The 17,866-nt window shown below is 37.7% G+C and overlaps 2 protein-coding genes across 3 annotated transcripts; one reads left to right on the top strand and one right to left on the bottom strand.

Annotated features, from left to right (window-relative positions):
* Positions 1-4,990: 4,990 nt before the first annotated feature.
* On the bottom strand, positions 4,991-11,843 carry fdxacb1 (ferredoxin-fold anticodon binding domain containing 1). The gene is made up of 6 exons (XM_030154507.1): positions 11,817-11,843; positions 11,319-11,530; positions 10,114-10,270; positions 9,138-9,341; positions 7,473-7,631; positions 4,991-6,437 (listed from the first exon to the last, which is right to left on the bottom strand). Exons 2-6 carry the CDS (start codon positions 11,494-11,496, stop codon positions 5,192-5,194), a joined length of 1,944 nt encoding a protein of 647 aa, XP_030010367.1. The 5' UTR covers positions 11,497-11,530; positions 11,817-11,843; the 3' UTR covers positions 4,991-5,191.
* A 237-nt stretch (positions 11,844-12,080) lies between these two features.
* On the top strand, positions 12,081-17,470 carry LOC115433456 (mitochondrial import receptor subunit TOM40B). 2 transcript variants are annotated; one of them, XM_030154878.1, is made up of 10 exons: positions 12,081-12,222; positions 12,613-12,812; positions 13,243-13,310; positions 13,399-13,491; positions 13,624-13,725; positions 13,879-13,984; positions 14,584-14,706; positions 14,816-14,892; positions 15,000-15,102; positions 15,182-17,470. In XM_030154878.1, the coding sequence occupies exons 2-10, from the start codon at positions 12,629-12,631 to the stop codon at positions 15,319-15,321; spliced, it is 996 nt and encodes a 331-aa protein (XP_030010738.1). In that variant the 5' UTR covers positions 12,081-12,222; positions 12,613-12,628; the 3' UTR covers positions 15,322-17,470. The 2 variants fall into 2 exon arrangements, with proteins under 2 accessions (XP_030010738.1, XP_030010739.1); XM_030154879.1 differs by having other exon boundaries at positions 12,081-12,226.
* The last annotated feature ends 396 nt before the right edge of the window (positions 17,471-17,866 follow it).

Here is a 17,866-nt window from a genome sequence, read left to right as displayed (position 1 = left end):
TTTTTATTGTTATTTATGTCCGTATTTACAGCTTACACTGGCTCTTTTCCTGAATTTGATAGTTTGGCACATTAGTAGAAAACATTATATATTAATTATTACTATTATTATCATCATTATTTTAAATTATGTGTGTATAAAATATACAGGTTTCATTCCAGCATTTACCAATATGTGTACATATGGTCACATGTCAGTTTGAAAAAACACAGCTGTTGTGAAACTAAGTCAAAGTACAGTCCCCCACTCCATCACTTCCCAAAATCTGAGCTTCATGGACATGTTTACTTACAATTAGTACTACTTACAACAGATGGTAGAGTCATATATGATAATCTTTAAACATATTGATAACTCACTTTTAAATAATTGTGAGGATATTACATGTGCACCTGAAGAATACCGGAATATTGTGGAAAAGTTTTTTTGTTTCCTGCAATTTAATTCAAAGAGTGAAACTATCAAATAATTTAGACTCATTACATGTAAAGTTTCAAGTCTTTGTTGATGCTTGCAGCTGATAAAAATGAGATATGTGGTATCTTAAAGTACCTTGTTTGGGCTCCTTTTGCACTAATTACGGCATCAATATGGAGCCCTGTTTGTTTTGATATCAACCTTCGACTCATCTGCACTGTTCTGTCTGATGTCTCTCGTCCTCCTCTTAACAATACCACATACAGTTGCAGAAAAAAATTATTAGACCACCCTTGTTTTCTTCAATTTCTTGTTCATTTTAATGCCTGGCACAACTAAAGGTACATTTGTTTGGACAAATATAATGATAACAACAAAAATAGCTCATAAGAGTTTAATTTCAGAGCTGATATCTATCCATTTTTCATGTTTTCTTGATAATAACCAAAATCACTTCAGTTCTTACATCAGTAGCTATGGCATTGTACTGCCAAAAACAGTGCTTTTAGGCATTCTATCTTTTCTGTCTGTTTTAGTCACATGATACACACAGGAGTTAGTACTTGATTGCATAACCATTGTTTTTGATGACTTTTGATGGTCTAATAATTTTTTCCGTGACTGTAGGCTCTCTATGGGGTTCAGGTCAACTGAGTTCACTGGCCAATCAAACATAGTAACACCGTGGTCAGCAAAACCAGTTCTGAGTAGTTCGGCCTCTGTAGGTTGGAGAAGGAAATCAGTATTTCTATAATGCTTGTCAGCAACTTGAAGCACAAAGTTCTCTGAAATTTCCAGGTATTTGAAACACAGTGAACTAAAGGACAGAACATGACACTCCAAATCACCCCTGACTGAGGAAACTTCACACTGGACTTGAACCATTATGTGGCTCTCTATTCCTGGTGAACTGAAAAATTATTATAATATGGAAATATTCTTGTCAGTTTTTATCTGTATCTATGTGTAGCTTTTCTTTCTTAGCGTCATATATGGTCTAGTGGTTAGGATTCCTGGTTTTCACCAAGGTTCGACTCCCAGTGTGAGAACAATAATATTTGGTAACTGTACCAAACTTTATACTGTAGCTGAGAAAGTTGGAGATATGACTTATGAAAAAAGTAGAGAAATTGTCGGCTCATGTGCCCTTGAGCAAGACACCTAACCCCCCATTTGTTCCTGTATTTTCAGCAAGTGATGGATTAAAAGCAGACGGTCAGTTTTGGTGTTTGTTGCATGTCCACGTCTACAATACACACTGACAAATAATAAAGATTATTTTTCTTCTATCAAGTCCAAACAATTATGCTACTGCATTGAGAAAGTAAAGTGGTCAAACAGCAGAGGAGCAATGCACTCATTTTGATATAGGTAAGTGATAACAGTAAAATAAAGTACTGACAGACTGAAAATACCTGCACTACTTTCCAAAAAAACACAAAACAAAACAAAACAAACAAACAAACAAAAAAAACAGTGTTATGAAATTTTACCTGCAATACTAAGCTTCCCTAAACATTGTGAAATTAGGATTTTAAGGCCTACATATAAGATTAACTTAACATTAACATCTACTAAGTCAATATTTCAGTGAACAGCTTCTTCAGTATCTGTAAAAGCCTCAGATCCGTTCTCACAGGGGTCAGCTTTCTCTAGTTCCTGTTCCAGCCATGTTCAGACCTACAAGCAGCGAGTGCATCCACCACCACAGCATAACAAGTTTGTTCAAGTAGTCAGAAAGTTTAGACACATGGAGTCAGCAGTATTTGGTAAGACTGGACACTCCTTATTTCAGTGAATTTCTAAAAAAAAAAAAAAAAAAAAAAAAAAAAACCCAACTGGACATTAAATTAAAAATAAAGCCTTATGTTGAAATCTGCTGTTTGTGTCAGTTTCAGTTCATTAAAAATATTGTGCACATCCTCTCTGATACACTCAGAGTCCACCTAAGATTTGTCCAGACATTAATAACGTCCTTTCACAATGAATTTAACGTCCAGCCTGAGGATGATAAGAGTCAGGTGCACAGTGCAGATCCAGAGCCCGTTTTGCATTTCCGTATAAGACTAGTGCCCTCTTGTGGTTCAATAAGTGTCCATTGATAAAGCTGAGAAACTCTGCTCCTCTTCACCTCATTATTACCTCCGCCAGGAGATATTCTGAACACTTTGCTTTGTGTGTTTGTTTGCGTGTTTGTTACCTCCGCCAAGGAGGTTATGTTATTGTCAGCGTTGGTTTGTCTGTCTGTCTGTTTGTCTGTGTGCAAGATAACTCAAAAAGTTATGGGCAGATTTGGATGAAATTTCAGGAAATGTTGATACTGGCACAAGAAACATATGATTAAATTTTGGTGGCGATGGGGGGTGGGGGGGGCACTGATCTGCCTTGGTAGAGGTCTGCGCTCTCCAAGTGCTTCTAGTTTGTTTGTTTGTCAGTAACTTTACGGGAAAACTATTCCAACCATCTTTACCAAATTTTACCCACAGATAGGCCTAGGCCCTGGGACCAACCCATTAAATTTTGGGCCAAGTAGGCCAAAGTTCAAGGTCACAGCAAGGTCACAAAATCTGAAATTTTCCTATCTCTCATCATTGAGCAATTTTCAAAAATTCATAAAAAATTCAAAACGACTCCGATTAGCCTCCAATTTGATACACCCCAATACAATATCTTGTATCTGGCACAAAATTGTCCACATCCACTGTGGAATGTGGACTCTGAGGACATTTCGATTGAAAATCCCATTTACGACACATTTTTCATTCTAACTCAACAAATATTGATTGGAATTTAATATAATTTGACACACACATGACTGGTACCACGCTTCAACTTTTTCTGCTGTATGGAACAACCTTGAAACTGTTTAATTTAAAAAGAAATAGTCGATCCACACATGCACACCGTTCGGGGTGCTTGGCGGAGGTTTGTGTTCTCTGAACACTTGTTCAGATTAGATGTAAGACAAATAAAAGCAGGTGCCACTGGAGTAAACCATGGACAAGTCTGTCCTCCCTCTGATAACGACCTTTGACCTCTGCCTCTTTTTCAGCTACGGCCTCCTTTATGTGAGGGTCTCATCTGAGTCTGTTCCTCAAATGTAATTATGTGACCTGTTTCATGTTTTTCAGGATGTTATTGGTAATAAATTGTTTGTCACCCTTTTATTTAGTTATGTTAATGTCATGTGAATTCACTGCAATTTTAAAACCCTGAGAATTAAAATCAACACTCACCTGCTGTTTACATGGGAACCACTAACGAAATGTTACAGTATTTAAGTCTTTAATAACGTAAAATTGTACACAGAGAATTGCATCAGAGGCTATTAGCATTACTACTGTTAAACTGAATGGGTGTGGCCCAGAAGCAAAGCCATGACACCACTGATGATCCTTGTGTCAGCAAAGAATGGGTGAGAAAAACACTTTCACTGTAACACTTCCCTAAGCCACAAAAGGTCATACCTCTTATACAGAACTTAACCTTTAATAAAGAGAGAGCTAAGTTTACTACCTATAACTCAGAGCCAAGTTACTGTAGGGAAGGGCAACACTGTTTATTGAGCATCACCCCACGTTAATATACATATAATCTAAATATATATTGTCATATTGTGACACAGGGATTGTCATCCATTCTGCAGAGTCCTTTATTACTGTGTCCATACTATTGTTCATCTTATTCATTATTATGGCTTATTATACAAAGATTTTGGAAAAAATGCAGCACAGAGTGTTGTTACAACTTCACTGACCTAACAATTTTCTGCTACAACCTGACATCCTCCATGACACGCCCCCTTGAGAAAGACCCCATCCCTTCAAACAATGAGACTGTGTTAAAAGACTGTGGAATTAGCTCTGCCCACAGGCCTCTTCACTACAGAAGTGTAAAAAAACAACAAAACAACACCCAAATCAACTCATCAGTTCAATTCTAGAAAATTTCTTTTGGATTTGCTGTGAATGTTGCAAACACTGTTTATTACCTTCATATGAGCCAATCAGGTTTGTGTTATATCTGTGCACAGACAGTACAAGACAGAAAGCACAAGTTAAAACATTAAACATCGTAGCTTCACAGATGTGCTATAACACTCCAGATGATCTAATTCTGAAAGTGCTTTATCTTTGTATTATCTTGTCATGTTGTCTTGATTCAATCATATTGTGCATTCAATATGACTCATACTAAAACCATCTTTCAAATCCCCTTCTAGGAAAGCTCAGCAACAACAGAATCACATTACCACCAGGAAAACACTCTTGAATGCAAAGGCCATATTATCCATTTAAATTTCAATCAAATCTTTGAAAAGTAAACATCTCTTACCAATCATTGCATCATGATTTAACTTGTATAGCTGTGTCATATAAGTAGAATTAAATCAAACATCATATAGCTGCTGGATTGAAACTTTTTGGGGCAAAATTTAAGATATGAGAATAAAGTTACAGTCACACACAATCACAGACAGAAACTGCTCTCAAATCACATTAATATTTGTAAAATGTAAAACCTGAGAGAAACAAACATACCATACTCACAGATACAAGTATGACTGAGACCACTGATTTCACAGTTTTTATTACAAAGTATTTGTTATACTTTGCAGGACACATTCTGACAAATTGAAAATTCACAGAGACACGACAACGTTTTTTCTAGATTATATTAATAAATATACTCAGTATTTACGAACAGGTAAACTGTAATTCCTCAAAGATAAATATGTTGAATCCCTTTTAATCCTCATTGGTGTTTATGCTGGCTACCTGATGGTGACTTGTAAGCAGGAGGAGAGCATGGCTTCCAGTTGTTTGTGAAACTGAAGTGCTTGTGTGTGCGACAGTGCATGAGTGTGTGTGTGATAGAAGAGCCTGTAGCAGTAGCTGGTCTGGCTGAGGTCTGGGTGTGAGAACGTATCAATTAGTTTTACTTGTTCAACAGTCCCACAGCTGGCCTCTCTCACCACGGCGTGGAACTTCTTCTCGTCCCAGGTTGGACCGGTCCAGAAGCTGATGTCAAACTTAAACTGCTCGGGGAACATGGAGAAAGGGCAGAACGGCTTTCCAGGCGGAGGGTGGCTTGCAAACTGTTTTAAGAAGCGAGGGTCATGTGACCACAGGAGTCGCCAGTCGGGAAGTGAGTACAAAAGCACAGCGAGTAGGTCTAGATTCAGGGAGACAGTCACATTAACATCACTAGTGTCGTCACTTTTTTTATTAGTGAACACTTTACCGACTACACCCATTGGCTGAGCTGTCAGACACATATCCTCCTGCTCTGTAACCATAGCAACCCCAAAAGGTGCGAGCAGCTTTTCCAGTTTTCCTCCCAACATTTTGATTGGCTCACTCTCTGAAGGAAAAACACCTCTGAGGAGAAGCTCATGAAATGCAGGCAGGGCCCAGACGTTGATGGGTGTGTTCCTGAACACCACATCACTAACGCCAAACAACAAGCTAGGAAAACCATTAGAGCTCACACAGGGCTGCTCTTTGACCTTTTCTTCAGGACTGACACTGTTTTGCTCTATCTCCCCATCACTCCCTGTACTGCTTGTGAACACATCTTTTTCTCTTAGAAGATCTTCCATGTGAGGAAGCAGCGATGGTCGAAGCATGTAAAGACCTCTTTCCTCTTCAGGATCACCATCAAGAGAAGATGCAGGTCTCAACACGTCAGCTCCTTTGCTTCTACTTTTCTCAACTTTGTCTGCGTTAACACACGTGTCTGCTGCATTTATATGTTTCTGATCGTCTGCAGACGTTAGCTTGTCTTTCTTTTCATCAGCAGAGGGTTGAGTGTTGGAGGTGAGGTCTCTTTGGAGCAGGTGTATCCAGTACCAGTTTGTATGATCTATGTCCCAGCAGCATCTCTGTAGTTGTTTGTAGCTGAGGAGGAGGGGGAAGGTCTCTGTCATCATGGAGACAGACCACTTCTCAGCCAGTCCCTCAAGAAGGAAGTCTTGCACCAGCTTCACAGGATGGACAGAGTCTGAGGAGAGAAGCCCCCTGATGAAAGAGAAGGGACACTAAGCATGTTTTCTTAAACTGTGATTATTTTGGTGATTTCTAACTCAAACACATTTGCAGCCTGTGTCCTCATAGGAGTGAAACTGTCTTTTTTTCAGTGGTTCCTAATGAGGAGGTGCTGTATGCTCAGTGAGCAAGTGAGAGTGGTGGTTAAGCAAGTGAAAGAGTGAATGAGGAGAGTGAGTGCAAGCTGTGAAGCCAAAAAATGTTAGGTTTGTCAGACAGACGTGCAGCACACTTAAGTACACAGAGCAGAAACAGAAGGAAGGTGTAACTGGAGTTCCTGCATTTTTGTAATGTTCTGCCTGCTCACACTGCGCAAAGTTGAAATTGACTTGAAGTGCAAACTCACTGCTAAAAGGTCAACACCCAGAACGTCCTGAACACAGAAAAATAACAAAATACAGAGAGGGAAGGTTCTCTGTAAGTAAAAACACATCACATACTTCTAGTGGGACAGAAGCTGATTGATGATTTAGAAGGACTATTACCGTATGAGTCTAAAATGGTACATATTTTGCCTTTAAGTTTTCGGTAGAGTTAAAGCTCAAGACACTAAAATTCAGTCTTATACCTTCTGAGCTAAGTTGAAAGAAATGAGCATCACTTCATTAATTAATTAATTGATTCATTCATTCATTCATTCAAGTTTATATGCAGATGTCATCACTGGTGCTCTTTTTCTAGCAAACAATTAGACTGAGCATTACTCCTCGCTCTAGTAACAAAGAACATAGAAAAGCTTGCTATGTGGTGTCCAAACCAGAAATAAAAATGACAGAGACAGTAAAGCCCATTTGTGGGAGGCAATCAGCCACTGAATGTTGCAGGTGGGTGTTGTGCTTTTATTCCCTTACATGTTGTAAGACGTTCTATCACACAATGGCAGCCACAGTACTATACCATATGTTGTCATAGAAACAAAATCAACCCAGCCCACAAGTGCCTTTCAGCCAGGAAAAAAATAATGCTGCTATGTGGACTCGGCCTGTTACAGTGTCAGTGTTAATGTACCTAGAAATGTAATCGCTAAGCTCAGCTGGCATCTTGTAGAGGACTTTCTCCTTTTCGACGTCCTCCTCCATCAACAGTGTCGGAGCGGAGGTGAAGGGCAGGCTACGGATGAACACATGGAGCAGGGCGTTCTGCACATGAAAGCCCTTATCCTGACTCCTGCACAACAGCAAAACCAACATTAGACATTAGCCCTTGTGTGAAAAACACAGAGAACAGAACTGGGTGACCAGGCCACAATATCAATCACAATTTTAAATGCAAGCTCACATTTTCCAAACTGTGCTCTTTGCATCTGTGACAGCTACAGTGTATATATATATATATATATATATATATATATATATATATATATATATATATATATATATATATATATATATATATATATGTGTAAATGTATAAATTAAATATATTTGTAAATTAAATGAAAATGTATTTAAATTAAACAAGTCTGCAGCAGGCTACTCTACAGTTTCTTAATGAACTGAAAATATTTTTATACCTTTCATAATACTAGCCCAGATCACAAAATGCTTGGACGGTATAAAGAATGTAAATTTAAAAAGAAATCAGTGACATTAAAATTGACACTCAACTTGTATTTCATTGTAGATAGGTCTTACTTGACCATAAAAAACATGTTACATGTGTTCTATAGTCAATTTCATTTCATTTGTAAATCTACATCCATTCCTGTCAGTCTGGTTGCAGTGCATTCACCAAAACTGAAACAAAGGCAATTTAGTCCTTACAATTACATAAAATAAATGGGAATTTAAATATCTGACATAATCTTGATTTGGTACAAAACAGATTTCAGAGTACAGATAGGCCAAGGATCACCAGTTTGTTCACAATTCCCAGAGAAAACCAGCAAGATGTTTAAAACCAATGCTCCTCAAAGAAAGACACAAAGGGATTTCAGAGTTTGAGGGAATTTGATTATAGGATGAGATATATTAAGTGGACCAACAGGACACTTATAGAGCTGACTAACTCTAAAGAATCACTACTTGAATACACTCAACAGCAACATTACTAAAAGCCACCCATAATGCATTGCTCTCCGTCCAATGCTATAATTACATATACTCAGCCCAGTTGAAATGAAAGTTATCCTGAAAAATGTAGATCATCCTTGTTATAATGTCATCAGATCATTCAGAACACCATCTGTGTTCTAACTGCATGCAAAACTGTCTCATATGTGACTCAGAGGTGTTTTCTTCATGGAAGTGTGAACAGCATAAATCCCAAGCAAACTCATCTTTTCAGTTCTTATTTAAGCCACCACTTTCATATATGGTCCTAAATCAGATACAGATTTGAACATTCATATCAGAAATTCTTGCAACTTTCACATCACTTAAGATTGAAATTCATCACAATCTGTGTTGGCAGGAATCACTCAGTGTGCACAGTTAGTGGAGAGACATAGAGGTGTGATTATGATGTGCAGGTTAGTTTTGGAGTATAACAAATTCACATTACAATATAATGCCAGCTACATTTAAAAGAAAAACACTATCTGAACAGCCAAACAGCAGCAATAATAAAAATCAAATCTGAACAATATGGGATTGAATGCTATCATTTATCATGTCAACGGAGCCGAGGTACGGTTTGTACTTGCACACTGAAACACTCACCTTGACTTCTTACCTGTATCCTGTGCACTTGTAGCTCTGGTATTTCTCACTTTCAAATTGCTGGACATCACAGAGGATCAGGTGTGCCTCTGAAGCCATGGAAACGACCTGCCAGCTGTTGTGCCATTCTCTCTTTGGCTGGTCCGCCAGTGTCCCGCCTTGTCCATTACAGAGGGAAACATGAACCTCCCCGTCTTCAGCCAATACCTGAACACAACTGGGTCACAACAAGAGGACGGGAGCCATTTGTATTAAAGGGGTTTTAGTTGTAAATCAGGATAATACATTTTCTTGAAGTTTATAACAAGTTCAGTAAGTGTGAACACAATTAAACTGTTAATACAAGCACTAATAAATTAATATGAGTAACTTTTTATTAGATATGTACAGTTTGGTGAAGTAATCACAGTGATTGCAATTACTGTAGACAATATTGCAATTTCCATTTGTTTGCTCATTTATCAAGGACAATGAACTGATTACTGGTCATACTGAAATGTATATTGCTTCAACTAAAATATGCAAACTTGAACTAGTATAAAATACAAAAATTCAAAGAAATAAAAAAAAAACAACTTTAGCAATATTCATTCAGATTATTTTGTACAGCATACCCCTCTGCTCACTGTCATGAAATATGAAATATCACACACAGATAAAGTTCAGTCTTTTGCAGCTGATACCCAGACTGACATTACAATTTGAATAATTGTACTTTTATGAACCCTCATTAGAGGAAGATGACTATGTACATTTTGCTTAAATGAGATAAATGGAAAGCATTAAATTGTTAAATGTGATCTGGACACAGACGTATAACTTCACTAAACCATCTGGAACTTTAAGTTTTAATTAAGTGATGAGGATTAGAAACTTGAGATGTAGTTCAGATCTTCAAGGTTGTCAGTGCTGGGTGCTAGGAAATGTAATAGTGTAACAATAGAAAGTGGTGTGAATGGTTTAAATCTGAAAATATGAGGCATTTATACCTGAGGAAGAAATTTTTGAGAAGTTCCCTGTTCTTTTTAACGCCACTCTTTCTCCCACAGTGAGGAAAGTTAAACACCACTCGGTCAAAGACACGACCCTTCAAAGAGGTACATTCCTCCAGCTTTGTGCAGTCCACTTCAAACAGCACTGTTCCACCTGGAAAACATCAGAAATATTTTTGCAATCAATTATTGGGGTAACATGGTTAAAGAAATAAAAAAAAAACAAAAAAAAACTGTGATGGTTGTTAAGTATTCTAAAAGGGACCTGACTCTATACAGATTTTTTACATTAGGCTTAACTGCTTCTAACTTCCTAACAGTGATTAAATCAGACTCTGCTTTATTTAACACACAATTTTACTGCTGACCTGAGGACGAGGGTGAGTCATGAAACTGAGAGCATTTCAAGTGAAACATCATGATGACTTGCATAAATGTAGTCAAATTATCTTTCCTTATGTGTTTTGTTTATTTAGTTCAGTTTATCTATCTATCTATCTATCTATCTATCTATCTATCTATCTATCTATCTATCTATCTATCTATTAGTGTGTGTGTGTGTGTGTGTGTGTGTGTGTAATGCATATCAAATAATGCCTAACATCAAATATAGTTTGCAAAAACTATTGTTTATCAAATGCTGCAAATTGTGCAAACTGTAACATTTGGTAAAAAAAAAAAATACTCTGATTTTACCTTTAACTGTATTTTGACTTCAAATATTAGATGCATTGTTCATTGTTTGTATTTTGTTTTCACACTTTTGGAAACTGGTGTATATTTAAACCAAACCAATCAATTAAATAATTTTGTCAGGGGCAGTTTTACTCTTCATGTCCTTCACAATAACCCTGAGTTTCATTTGACATCTACAGCAGGATGACTTTAAGATCATTGACAAGAAAATGAAATTCACTTTTAAAGTAAATTAAACCAAAAAGGACCGTTTAATTAGTCATTATGGCTATGGGTGTACTGTAGAAACATAAAAACATTTATCCCTTTGATTACGCAGTTTCATAATGTCTTTTGTGCATGTCATAGTCTTTTTTTATGAACTATTAGATAATTAAACCATAGCAGTATATTTCTGTATTATTAGTCCGATAATATTAAGTTTTTCCTGTTATTAATGAGCTATTTATCTGCATTCTCACAAAACAGAGCCTTGTACAAACATGAGGAGCTGCTGACAGACCCACCCGTGTCCCTGATGGTGTGGATGTTGGAGGATGCTCCTTCGTGCCGCAGTGCCTCGTCCTGATGCTGCAGGCAAGTGGCCGTAATGCTGGTGTCAGATTCACTGTACAGTTGGCTCAATGATGCAGAAAAGGAGAAGTTCCCCTCTCCTACCAACAAAATGGACCGCGGAGGTGTCATGTCCAGTCCCGCACAAAGAACACCACTCGAAAACCTGAAAAATGAAATGAGCGACAAGATAAAATCCTTCCTGTCTTTGTCCTTTTTAGCCCCGACTGAGAATGAAAGAGGAGCGTGGGAGCACAAAGGACCACCTCAGTGTCCTCTTCAGTCTAATATCACTATAGTAACTGCATAGTTAAGCAGTCGGCGTCCAGAGAGCGGCCGTCTCCAGTTTTATTCGCTCTTTCAGCTGAATAAACGACAGTACATTAACTTATTTGTGGAAATGAAGAGTTTGACCTTCTCGGGGCGTCTGTGGTTAAAGCCGAATATCTCACCTGTAGCTGTGTTAATGCTGTGTAACAAATACAGTAGTCCGACTAGAAACATGACTCAAGGAACTCGTGCACCTACGTTCCCGGAAAACACACTTTAAGTTATATGTACAATATGTATCAAAAAGAAATACTAACTATTTTATAGTATCCTGTAAATTGTGAACATTTTTATTGGTATACGTGTATAAACGTGACTTTTCAAAAAAAAAACATCATGTTTTCGGGGGACCTATTGGCCGTGACACACTACATCTGGAGGAGGGGGCTAACTGCAGCATCAGTTGATTCGAGCATCATTTATTTCGTTGTTTATCTTTTCAGTGCACAAAAATTCAAGATGACAGTTTTCCTCATGTGCGGGTCTTAATTCCGTGTTGGATTTTAAGCTCTTTTGTTCAAAGTGGAAGTAGGTATTAAAACACTAGTGCTCATACACGTCTGTTTTTGCTGATGCTAAGGTCAAGCTAGCTAACGGAGTAGCTGCACCTGCAGCCTCCTGCAAGCATCATAAACCCAAGGGTGACCATCATTTCAACTTAAATCCATCTTAAAACAAGCAAATAAATTCAACAGTATAAAAATTATGATGATTTTATTTTATATCTTTGGTCCCTTTGTCTTCATTTGCCTCTTCTAACGTCCTATTTGGTCTCAATGTTATATATACATATTTGATTTATTTAATATTTTCCAGCATTAATAATGTAGTACAAGGTCTATCTGTTAAAATAAAGTATAAGTGAAATATGTGTCACAGAATCACATATTCTCTCCTTTACCTCTTTATCTGCTGCAGGAACAGTTGTGCCCTCATGGGCAGCGTTCTGGCTTTGTCTTCCAATCCAGGCCATCAGCACTGGCCTTTCTCCACGGATCCCTCTCCTTCTCGCTGGGACGCACATCCTGCTCACTGGGACAGTCCACCACGCTGGGAGAGAAGAGATGGCCGCCTACCTAACCCTGGGAGTTTTCACTCTCTGCATAGGAGCTGCAAAGGTACATCTGTTCTTAGTATGTCCATTATTTACACAGGTGAAAGTCTCTGCGATTGAAATACATTTTAAAGAGTGACTTGGTCCAGAGAGTGGCCTAAACCCTGTTATGCCAAGAAAACCTATTTATTGTATTAACTTAATTCTATGACAGAACAAATTTCAATTTCTGGTATTTACTTAACTTAATATATAAAATAAAGTGTATTGTATTTTAGCCACAATTTCTCTGTGTTTACTTGTTTACTAGTAACCCAGCAATGTACTTTAACTTATAATTTTACATAAACTTATGTTATATTTAATGTTTTCTTTTATCCACAGAGGAATGTACCTCTGTGGACTTAAGAAAAACTCTAATCACCTCTGAATCTAAAGCCTAAATTTTGTTTTGAATGTGTTTCTGATGTGACTCTTTGTTTCCACATATCTAGATGTGTTTCCTCAGCAGATTGAGGGAGTCAAGATGATTATTAACAAAACTCTGAGTAGTTTCTTCAAGGTGATTGTCATTCAGTTCTATGCAAATTATGTTTGTTGGAGATTGGAAATGTCTTAACTGCTAAAACTGCTGCCGTATGCACTTCCAGGTCAGTCATACTCTTCACCTCAGTGCCGTTAGCCCTTCTTACTATCGATTCCATGTTGAACATCTGCAGTCGGATGATTACAGCAAAGATAAGGTCAAACACAAACTCAATCAATCCTTACCTTCGCTTTGTCATTAGTGCAATAAGCTGTATAAGTAACCTCAATGAGCTTCTGCCTTTTTAAATAGACAGGTTTCCTGTTCTTTATTTTTTCTTATATTGAAGGATGCACCAGCATTGATTGGTGAGATGGATTCTTCAGGGAGTCTCAACGCTCATGCTTTGCTGCATCTCACTGAGCGTGTACGAGCTAGAACAGTCTTCCAGGTACAATCCTAGTCTTTGCCTCCGCTATTTGCATACTTTAAAACTCTATCAAATCTTCTTCTTAGACGACAGCACTGTTAAAAGTTGCTTACTTTGATTTGAAATCACATTATGTAGTTTCTTGTCATTATTTAGTTGTTAATTGTGTTGTAGACCCAGCAGTCTCAGTTTGTAACGTGGCAATTTGAAACTGAGTACAGAGGAAATGACTTCACTGCAGCTGTGACAGTAGCCAACCCAGACATCCTCAGAGAGTCAGGTGAGAAAAGGCAGGTGTGAGTGACAGAGTCTGCTGGGCTTAACACTCTGTTTTATAGTTTTCAGTGTTTGTCATAAAAATGCTCCTAATAAGCATGCTGTTACTTTCTAAAATCAGTAAAGTCTACATCATAACCAGCCACTTTTTTGAGTTTTAGTACAATCGTTGTCATGGAAGTATGGTTTTTATGCCAGTTTCTCTCTATTTACAATTAACCTAATAATATTTTATGGTAATATATGTACCAAGAGTGTTTTATTTTTTTCTTGAACCACCTAGTTTTTCACAATTGTGGGAGTATTAATGACAACCTTTACTTAAGAAAAAGTATTTTCAACAAAATGTACTTAAAGTATGAGGGGTCAGAGTAGATATACATCAGTTAGTCTTTTTAAGTATGTCTGTGCTTGTGGGTGTGTGTGTGTGTGTGTGTGGGTGGGGGGTGGTGGTACTGATTTTTAAACTTATATGTAAAGCACTTTGTGCTACACTCTTAATGTATGAAAAGTGCTATATAAATAAAGATTGATTGATTGATTGATATTTCAAGTTGTCTTGAACTAATGTGTTCTGTACATGTGTTTGTTTCTCCTGGACAGTCATCCTTGTGGCACACTTCTTGCAGAGTGTTTCCTCTGGTCTGGTGTTAGGAGGGGAGCTGGTCTACCATCGAGGCCGAGCAGAAGAAGGAGGAATTCTTACTTTGGCTGGACAGTACTCAAGTGGGATCATGAATCTGTTCGACAACATGCTTTCACCAGATTTCCACCTGATTCAATTGGTCAGTGTTTTATCAGACATGATGTGTTTGTTTGACTTATTCTGTGTCAGGGCCGAACTGGGTGGCGACACTTAATGCTGGGAAAGGCGGTGCCCATGCAAGCTACTATCACAGAGCAAACAAACAGGTACAGAAAAGCTATCACCTCACAGACACACGTTTACTTTATTGCACATATGTAATTTACTGCTTCTGTAAAATACAAATGGGGATTTGCTTGTGTTGGCTAACTAGATTCAAGTAGGAGTGGAGTTTGAAGCCAGTACGAGGACTCAGGAAACCACAACCTCATTTGGATACCAGATGGAGCTACCAGAAGCTAACATGGTCTTTCGAGGTAAAGAGGAACTTCCAGCCTTTTGTAGCAAAAACTTAAATTGAAACATAAATGAGAAGGTTTTTCTGTGTTTATGTAGGTATGGTAAACAGTCGGTGCATAATAGGAGGTGTCCTGGAGAAGCGTCTGACCCCACTCCCTGCCACGCTCATTATGGGTGCCTTTGTGAATCACAAAGGGGACAAACTTCAAGTGGGCCTTGGAGTCACAGTGGGATAATCCATCCATTCAGCCCTGCTGGTAAAACAACTTGCTGTTCAAGTAACCATCCAGAAACCTGTTCAGGTGATGAACTGATCCACTGACGTTTATCAGTCTCACTAAACCACCTGAATTTGATGGATTTTTTGGGTATAAAATCCCCAAATGTTTCATCTCATGTTTTTTTCCTACCTCTCAAAATGGAGGTGATGTTTTCTGAAAAGAGGACTAAACTGGATGAACTGATGAACATCTCAAGGGGTCAACAGCTGTGACTGGTCAGATTTTACTGCCCCTCTGATTTTATAACCTAAAACTAGACTGCACAGCTCTTTCTCAGAAAGGATAAGAAGCATAATGTACTGTATATTAAAGTGAGTTTTATACTGTATGCAGTACTAAAGAAATGTGTACATAGATTGTATGTAAGGGAAATACTTATGTTCTTAAAATTTTAACCCATAACTTATAAACATCACATAGCATTTTCTGATGCAAAGGGTTGGTTTTAAAATGAATGAATAATTTTCTATCTACCAGTTTGTCATCCAGTTATAGATTATGTAAGGGATAATGTACAGCAAGCCGGTCAGTAAACCCTGACAGGGGGATGCAGGACCCTGGCCCAAAGTGGAGAGGTCTTGAATCATCTAGTCCCAACCAGTAAATCACATTTTCACCACCATCATTGTATGAATATATGCGATAAAAACATTCTAAAACACTGTGTGAATCATATGGAATAAGAAAAATCATTTGATTTAATGCCACTGTACATTCACAGTCAGTATGCAGCCATTTGGCCAATCAGATGAAGCCCTAGCTCACTGTCAGATTAATTGATGTCACTTTGGTAGCGACTACATGGTTATTTTATTCATCATGTGTCATACTGTCAGTGAAATATTGAATATTGTTGTTATGCATCACAATATCTTACCATCCGTCTACTTACTAAAGAGTTAACTTTTTTCATTAATTTAATGATTTTATTGCATCCTCTATAAAATACTTGGTTTCATTCTGTGGTTATATCTGCATATAGTGTATCAATGGCCAATTAAACATATAATCGACCATAGAAAGCCATCATTGACCAATTACAACCAACAAAAGTTAATAATTTTTATTAACATTTTATCAGACATAGATAGAGATTACAATGGTTCCTTCTGAGCAATCTACAAAGATGAGCTTTTGACATTGCTGGTCTGAGTTAGATTAGCTGAGTTTGCATTAAACTCAGCAATTAAAAGTTTAAAAATGTCAACCACTTAAATGTTAAAACTTTCTGTTGAAGCTGCTTGAGCAGAAATCACGGAAAACTGACAGAATTTGATAATGCACACCTTCCCTCTGCTGCTCTCTTGTCTCAGTTCAAATCATAAGACTAAAAATAATGCATTGACTGAAAACTAAATACAAACATGCTATCATGGAATAGAGAAAACACTTTTCCAAGTTTTTGCATTTAGATACAGTATAGAGTAGTAGAGGCACGTCCAGGTCATGTGTGATGGAACCTGATCGGCGAATGACAGTTACAGCTGTCAGTCACATGTTCAACTCCCCTACCTGTCTGACAACACCTGTGATTAGACAAAATCTGCAGGGTAGAGTACATGTTTTTATAACCTGGAAACACAGGGAATGAGTGGGTGCAGGAGTCTCATGTCCTCTAGAACCACTTGAATGGCAATATGGGAAAAGGTAACCATGGAAGCTGCTAGAAAACACCAGTATGATCCCTTCAACTGTTTGAGTAATTGTCTTACATATGCATCTTACTTTTACCAGTGTATGTAAGTATGTCGGAGTCACTCACACTGATAAATACCACGCTGACCCTCACAGAAATGGTGCTTTTCCATATTTATTAACCTCCAGCTGAAGGATGTGAGAGTAGTTATGCTCTGATGCTGCTGACCTAGGACTGTACTGTATGTGAATAGATGAAGATGTGGAAACTCTGACCTGTATGCAACATGCACTGCTCACGCTGCTTATGGACATTCCCAGTCCAGTTCAACATATGAAATGTTACATAATGTATGTGTCATTTATACTGTACATCATGTAATGTAATGATAGAAAGAAGTGGGAGGCTGTGGCATCCATTTTTGGATTAAATTAAATAAAGATGTTATTGATTATATAATTACCAATAGTTGAGGTTTTTGTGTGGAAGGTGTTCTTTTTTTTGTTGTAGATGTTTAGTGTAATGTGTGATTCCAATTCTTGATCATGTCGAAACAATATAAAAAGTCTGTGTATTTTATGTCATATGTAAGCGTTAATGAAAGCGTTAAATTAACAAAGTAATCTCAACATCAGCATGTTGTCTGTAGAGAGAAGAGACTTTTAGGCACTGATGTGACTCCAAAAAAAAAAGTCAAATTTGTTTGTGTGCATTGAAATTGTTTCGTGTGTCTGTACTGACTTGAGTTTTGCAAAACATTACTTCAGTATTTGAAGTGAGCTCAGGGGTCACATACACCCCAATTTGATCTCAAGTGGGCCAGATGGGTAAAATACTATCATAATAACTTATAAATAATCACAA

This window comes from Sphaeramia orbicularis, chromosome 14, assembly GCF_902148855.1.
Source record: "Sphaeramia orbicularis chromosome 14, fSphaOr1.1, whole genome shotgun sequence".
NCBI lineage: Eukaryota > Metazoa > Chordata > Actinopteri > Kurtiformes > Apogonidae > Sphaeramia > Sphaeramia orbicularis.
The sequence above is the reverse complement of the archived record's forward strand: the minus strand, read 5'-3'. Positions and strand labels throughout refer to the sequence as shown.